Raw genomic sequence first — 8,191 nt, forward strand, 5'->3', positions numbered from 1 at the left:
AAACATTACAACATTCCCCTCTGAGGTGTATGGAGTACAAGTATGAAGTAGCAGCAGGGGTGAGTCTAGGATCAGACCTTTAGAGGGGGACTCAGCCCCTAATGAGAACCGCTCTAGGTCTAGTGTCCCCGTTTTAAGTTTTACAAAACTAAAAACATGACGTGTTTTGGAGGTATTTACGCTTCTGAGCTGAAAATGTCCCCAGGTTTTGTCTGAGAAATCTGCTCACCTTAGGCTACACAGCAGAGCGACATGTAGAGAGCGTAAGCTCTGTCCTAATTCAACAGTTCAGGCTACACGGCCCAAGTTAAATTGCATGTTTCCATTGTGAGGATGTCAAACTTGCAGATGTTTGCCATTTGTCACAGTGGTTGTAACGCTAACCAGCCCAGTCCTCCAGCATGTTAGCAGTTGTAGCAGCATGTGTTAGCATGGCGGCGTTAGCCAGAACCAGTCGGGATCACTTCACCAGTTGTGTCTAAATCTTTTTGCGATTAACTGAACTGTGTCCACACTTTTTAAGTAGTGTTCTATCAGAATATCTGTTTAAATGGGAATATAAACGTGTAATGTTGTCAGATCATTTAATGGGATTAAACTAAAGTGTAATTTTCTTTCTCCTTTCTAACAATATGTTGTTTTAACATTTTACTTTACAAGAGCCGGCTAAAGTAAAGTGAATTAGCCGTGCCCCTATCTCCCCGCTGTAAAAACTCACTGTTTTTTCGGGGTATTAACCACATTTGTTGCAAGTTGCCCAAATAAACATCGAGCAACACACCCGGGACCGTACTTCTGTTCTTCACAATAAAAGGCATGCTTCAACAACACCAAATTGCAGTACAGCTCCTTAATTTCCACTTTAAAAAGTTATGCCACCACCTTCTTACTGCGTTCTCTCATCAATGTCACACTAACGTACACTAATCAGAGATTTCCATGTGGACATTTACATGTCATCTGCATACATGACAATTCACACAAAGGTTCTCAGATGTGCGTAAATTCATTCTATCTGCACTTTGGGGGGCGATTGCCCATGAAAAGCACCACAAAAAGACAGCAAACTGCATCAGACCGGATGTGTCCACATATGGCCAATAGCTACGAACAATGTCCCAACATGGACACTGTTACGGTAACAAACTATAATTCGAGCACTCGCATGTTGAAATTACTAATAAATGTCCATAAATAAGCTTAAAGATCAACGCTGACAGCTGTTCACGAGGAAATTAGCCAAAGTGTCCACTTGGGCTCTAAGCTGTCTCCATCTTTCAAATACAATATTTACCCGTGTTTTACCACGTCTCTGGTTATGTAACTGTTGAAAGAGAGGCCAAGTTTGTTTTTTAGGTCGGGTTTAATTAATCTATCTCTGTTAATCCAGTTGCTTCTTCCATGGCGGCAGCACGTTGTTTTTGCATGATAAAGGAGAAAATCATGGCTTTAGCATTCTTGTCAGAGTTAATAGTATTTCAACTCTGCGTATTCCCATAATATCTGATGACATACTGTGTTATTTTACTATGTGTTGTGTGTTCTAACAGAGTGAATAATTGTATTTTTTTCCCTGGGGATAGACACAGTATAAATTTTTTTTTTTTCTTCTTTTTTTAAATAATACAGTAAATAGATTACATATTGGACCAGAAAGAATTGGAAGAATCAAGGTAGATTTTAAGATTTTAAGCTGAAAAATGGACAAAGATGGCAGAATTCTCACAGAGAGATAAAAGCTGGCATGAGTTACTCAACCTAACTTACTCAAAGATCCATGCATGAGATATGTATGTACTCATAAATGAGATAGCATACAGGTTAGCTGTGTGGCATGTCATATCAGATCTACTGCACGGTTTTACCCAGAGTCTGCCTGAAGGTGAGATGATCAGGTCCAGGACTGATGTGAATCCCTGCAGGGGAAACTGGGTCTGCAAATGAATCATATCATTTAAACAGCAGGTGTGCTTGTAACCGCAGCAGTACAGCCTCCATCTTCCTGTTGAGGCTCGCTGTCTTTCTCGGGGGCACCTCAGCATCTTAATGGTAGTTTTTGAAGCAGGAAGGAACATTTTTTACTCAGGACACACACACTTGCATACAGCATTGCAGCTCACAAGAGCCTGACACCCTTCCTTGTGCATATACTGTATATACATCATTATGTATATACATTTACTACATTCCTGTTTGCATTCAATTTATTCATTTGTAGTTACTATACATCACTTCATTTTAAATTTTTACATTTTATCATGTATTTTAACTTGCAATACTATATGCTTTGATTCTTGTTTTACTTGCGTGATCTTTTTTATATATACTATGCATACAGATGCAGAGCCTGAGCATTTCAATGCCATTGCTTCCCTTGAGTTGTTGCGCATATGATGAATAAATCCTTTTAACGTTTTTCTACCACAACCCTCCTGACAGTTCCCATAGGTCCAAATCTATCTTGGATAGGCGCACACAAAATGCCCTTCACTCTCCAGTCTTTCTTGCCTTTCCTGAGTTTTCTACTTATTTATTTATCACCGCTCCAGACATTCAATATCAAATGACCCCTCTGTTCACTGCAGAAAGACAGATGGCACTGAGAGATAAAGCCAATTAAAGTTGGCTGTCCGTTAAAGCAGCAACTGCAGAGACTTAGCAGTGGAGAGAAACTCCAGGGAATGTAAATGGGAATCCTGGCGTCTGCTTTAATGAACGAATGCCTAGTGAATAGAGCTCACAATACCTCCTGCAGCAGTTAGTTAAGTCCTCATGTGCTGAAATTAAATGTGTACCCTATTGGGATGCTGATGGCTTAATCATTTATAGCATTTACCGTATCACCCCTCTAGGTTGTCTCTGTATTTTAAGATATTAGACCATGTTATTAGAAGTGACAGGCCTCTTTACTGTAATATGAGTAATTAACCTGCAGGTCTTAATTGTTTTTCCTGTCTTTGTTAAGGATGATCCCTGCCTCCAGCAAAGCTTTCCTGGTGACCAATCTGGTGTCGGGGACCCGCTATGATTTGTGTGTGCTGGCCGCCTGGGATGACACCGCCACCACGCTCACGGCAACCAACGTCGTGGGCTGCACCAATTTCTTCACCCAGGACGACTACCAGCAGTGCCAGTCTCTACCCAGCCAGCTGCTGGGGGGCACCATGATCCTGGTGGTGGGGGGCATCATTGTAGCCACCCTGCTCGTGTTCATCGTCATCCTTATGGTGCGCTACAAAGCTGCAGACACTGAACCCCCCGTGGGAAAACTGACCAATGTCAGTGACACACACTCTCAGACCAATGGGGGTCACATGCTCCAGTGTCGGCTTCAGCCTGAGCCCAAGGTTAAGGCCAAAGTGACTCTGCAGGACGAGGTGGTGCAGTTTAAGTGTGGCTCCCTTCAAAGCAGCCTCACTTCCTCTTCCTCATCCTCAGGCTCCATGGCGGGGGGCTCGTACAGCCCCAACAGCACGCTTGCCAACATTTTGAGATCAGCTCCCTCCAAGCCCCGGACCAACCTGGACCACCTGCTCGGGGCCTTCACCTCGCTGGAATTGCGGGCGGGACAGGGACGCGACCCAGGAGCCTCTAGTAGTGCTGCCGTAACAGCAGGGAAACCCCACACAGACAGGGAGCCGCTGCTGGGCCGGACGCTGGACTCCAGCCTCAGCCGGCTCCTTATGCTACCTATGGACTCCAAGCCAAAAAGGAGCCAGTCCTTCGACATGGGAGACATAACAGCCACCACGGCCGCTCAGGTGTGCAACAAACCACGCAGGATCAGCAGTATCTGGACTAAGAGGAGCCTGTCTGTTAATGGCATGCTGCTGCAGTGTGAGGAGGAGGGGGACACGGGAGGGAGCGGGGGGACAAATGACAACCCTGACTGGGTGATGGAGAGTACTGTCTAGGAAAGATGAAGGGCTGTCACACTGTCAAACACCGCCCAAAGGGACGGCCAACAGCCATGCCAAGACAGAGCCTTTGTCCTGCATGAAGCACACTCATATTCATCTTTTCCACTCTATCACTCAGACTCAAGTGGGACAGAACGAGGGGGGTTTCACACTCATAGCTAAATACAAACTTTCGGAATAAGACCTTTGGATTGTTTTGCCTCACGCTTTGTACAGAGATGGATTCTAATGGCTGGTCAGCCATCAAGAACCGAAGGGAAATGACAGAACAGTGCCGTCTGTTATATGAATATGGGATCACCATGGACTGCTATTATACTCTATACATTTAAAGTATGTTATGAAATTAAAGTTTTATATTTTTTATGTTGCTGGTCAAACACAAAAGGATCCATTGCTGGTCTCTGCCTTAACACAAGAGCAAGGCATGACCAGTGATTACACTATAATTCCTCTACTGTAAATTCAAACTCTCTGACTGAATGGGGAAGGATATATATACATAGATGTGATGCTTGGATTCATGAAGATTTAAGAGAAACGATTTGTTGACAAAGTTGTATGTGAATATATTTACTTTCTATACAGAGTATATATTTGCGGGGTCACTCAATAATTCTGTATGCTTATTATATCACATGTCATGTGACTGATTATAAACCCATCATCTCGTAAACGCTGGCTGCACTGTATGCGAAAACTCAGTTAATTGTTTCAAAAAATGCCAAATTAAAAAAGTGGAAAGTGGCGGAATACGTAGGATTTTGCAAAACAATTAGGCCTGTTTAGATAGTGAACATTTGGTCCAATAGCAAATTTAATGTTTTTATGGGTTTTGTTGTTAATAATTTAAAAGTTATTTTTTTAAAGATGCACTCCCTGTTTTGTTACGTCTCCTCATTTACTGAATTTACCTACACATTCAGGGCAATATTGGATGCTATAACAAAATCTGTATGTATATGTTATGAGGATAATCCTTGTTCATTATAATTTAAGTCATTAGTTATTAGATATTATGTTATTTTGTGGTTTTAGACAACAATTCTAGGAGTAATAACAACACTGGAAATCTGGAAACACAACCACGTCACCATAGTGAAGCAAGAAATGTGCAGCCACACCATCAGATCAATAGTTTGTCCACATTATTAGAACAGTTCCCAACCCCTAAGACTACTGGACCACAGAACATTTGCTATCAAGTTGCAAGAAAACAAACTGAGTAATAACTATATATATTTATAGCCTGTCATGGGCTATTTAAGTTAACTTGGGTCGGTCGTTTCTGCAGTTTCCCTCATCACTCTCTGTCACACCAACAACAACATTATACCCATTGTGGACCAAAATAGGTCCTCGGTCTGTGAGGTAGCAGTCCATCATCATAGCCTATCACCATTAAGCAGGACATGAAATCTGTGTGACCACAATACAATGAAAATCCATTTAACCTGGCACCGCCCCCCTACAGACTTTCATTTCATTTCCCTTCAGTACTACGTCTGGGTTTGTGGTATATTCTTGGGTTTTCTCCGGTCATTTTAACTGGTCCAATCAGCAAACAGAAGGAGGGGCCGAGAACAATGTCATTGAGGTCCTGCGCAAGAGTTGTAGTTCCGTAATGGCGGCGGAGAAAGATGCGAGCGAAGACATTGGGTCTGTTGTGGCAACGCTGCTGAATATCCAGAAGTTATAGCCCAAATAAGAACAATCTTTGATGAGTTGTGTTGGGGGCCATGATGTTGTGGCCCTCCTCCCTATGGGGCTCAGGGAAAGTTTGATTTTCCAGCTTGCTCCGTTAGTGGTGAAGGAGTTGGCTAAGGCGAACGCTAGCGATGCTAAGCCGACATCATGACCAAACATTAGCGATTGGTTATGGCAGATCCAATAGCTTCAACTTCAACAGAGGACCCGCGTTCAAGGAAAGGTAACACTATCAATGGAAAGTGGCCAGATTCTCTGGACTAATGAAATTTACCAGAGTATGGTAGGACCAGGCTGATGGACCAGAGTCTGGTAGGACCGGGCTGGTGGACCAGAGTCTGGTAGGACCGGGCTGATGGACCAGAGTCTGTAAGGACGGGCGGTGGACCAGAGTCTGGTAGGACCGGGCTGGTGGACCAGAGTCTGGTAGGACCGGGCTGGTGGACCAGAGTCTGGTAGGACCGGGCTGATGGACCAGAGTCTGGTAGGACCGGGCTGGTGGACCTGAGTCTGGTAGGGCAAGGTTAGTGTCCTTGTAGATTATTGTAAAAATAGGACCAAGTGTCAATAAGCGCTGGTCTCCTCCAGACCAGAATTTCCCTATTACATACTATATTCATTTGTGGCATGGGGGGGTGGTAAAGTGTAATGATCAGTCTCTTTAACAGGTCTGGTCACCAAGTCTCATTTTGCCTACCAAGGTTATAAGTTACTTTGAAAAAGTCCCAGAAGTCTTTTTGGAAACCAAATTACTCTACGTTCCTCTCTCCTTATTCACCACTCAATGTTCATAGAATTCCTATTAAACCATCTGCGGGGCATTAGAGTTTAATAAAAGGTTTAGTAAGTATAACTAAGAATGAACCTAATGAAAGTTAATTTTCCAGAAAGTTATTATTAATCAACATGAAGATGTTGGCTTTTATTGTCTGGTGTTGCATGTTTCTGCTGAACTGACCCATGAGGCAGTTGAGTCCAGTGGATACACCGATGCTCTCATTTCCCACGTTTTGTGAATAATTTTTGTGTGATATTTCTGATATGACTGCGTGTGTACAGTGTCTATATATATATTTGATTTTTTTTTTGTACCATACTTCAGTGGGATTATGTGCGACAGTTGAACTTTACAGTAGGAGCGAGGGGGGGAGCAGCAGCTCCACTGTTACGGTGCAACTGTGCCCATTTTCATACCTGGAGCTGTAAAAGATGTTTATGTGTTCAAATGTGTTGTTTTTGCTACTAAGATAAAACTAAACATTTCACATGAGACAGCCTTGTGATGTCAGATCATTTCCTATATCACTGCAGCGGTTGGGTTGTATGGGGACGGAAAAGCTCAGTAATAAAAATGAAGCTGTAAATTTGAAACTAAAGTGATCATAAATGTGAGACCTACATGGTAGAAGTGCAAAATGAAAAAAGTGATGAAAGTGGATTGGAATTACCACGGGCACAGACACATGGGGGGCGGCATGAGAACTCAAAGTGGCTTTCTACTGTATTATCTCTCATTTCACTGTGAGGGAATTGGCAAATTGGCGCCCCTGCTTGCTGAGAAGGAACCGTGGACAGAGGAGCTGTGTGAGAAGGGGAAAGGGACGGACACCTCTGGGTCGAACGGGTTGCTGGGCATAGGCGCCGATACCGTGGGGGCTCCGCCCTCCCAGAGCTGTCAGTCAAACTTTTCATCTCCAGTCTTATCTTGAGTTGAAAGATATCGAGTCGATAGGCGTGTCTCTTTTAAAAGGGCGTGCGCCCATGAGCTCCCACAGAGGAAAACAAAAATCAGCACCTATGTTTTGTCTCCCAAATGGAACGGTCCCGACTGGGGGGGCAGGGGACCTTGATTTTGATTTTAAGCATGATAAGGATCTATTGGAGCTCTCAGGATTGCACTTACTCTGCCAGTCACTTTGACTCAAGCAGAAGTGCCACCAGGAATATTGGGCCCCACGACAAAAAAATCTAATCTGACCTCCTCTACGCAGCTGTTGCCACCGCATCTCTAGGACCTAACTGTCCCATCAAAAGCTTTACATAACTCTAATTAAAGGCTTGCCACTGTCTTGCTTCTTTTAGTTCAAGACTAGCACTAGCACAATATTTACTGCTGGTGATTTGTACATGCAGGTAAGTCTAATATGTCAAAAAGCAAACCTAAAAAAGTGCTGAAGGCCATCTTTTACAGTCGCAATGTATTTTCATTGTAAAAAAAAAAAATTGAACTTCATCCTCTCAAAACAATGAAAACAACGGATTTTTTTAACTTAGTTGCACACATGCTGTATGCCAACAAGAAAATAAATGGACATGTAAAATGGAATTTCCACACCAGGGTTATTATAGTGCTACAAAACAGATGAAGTGATCACTAAATCAAAAGGTTTTGAGATTTGGAATATGGTCATAACAAACTGACAGTACCAATGACATCAAATTAATAGGTATGAATAAGAACAAAGGACTCTTAGAAACCCAAACTTTTCTCTCAAATAACAGCTCAACACGTTTTTGGCGGTCCAGCCATACATCTTGTTCTCAGTCTTTTAGACTGTGGGCAT

General features: G+C 43.0%; 1 protein-coding gene across 1 annotated transcript in view; it reads left to right on the forward strand.

The window, feature by feature from the left end:
- The window catches only part of lrfn2b (leucine rich repeat and fibronectin type III domain containing 2b), a gene marked incomplete in the record, with an annotated part of 159,989 nt that extends 153,845 nt beyond the window's left edge, over window positions 1-6,144 (forward strand). The window contains 1 exon segment of the mRNA XM_032543231.1: window positions 2,966-6,144. Coding sequence (XP_032399122.1) covers window positions 2,966-3,914 — 949 coding nt within the window.
- Between the last annotated feature and the right edge of the window lie 2,047 nt (window positions 6,145-8,191).

Source organism: Etheostoma spectabile, chromosome 18, assembly GCF_008692095.1.
Source record: "Etheostoma spectabile isolate EspeVRDwgs_2016 chromosome 18, UIUC_Espe_1.0, whole genome shotgun sequence".
Lineage (NCBI taxonomy): Eukaryota > Metazoa > Chordata > Actinopteri > Perciformes > Percidae > Etheostoma > Etheostoma spectabile.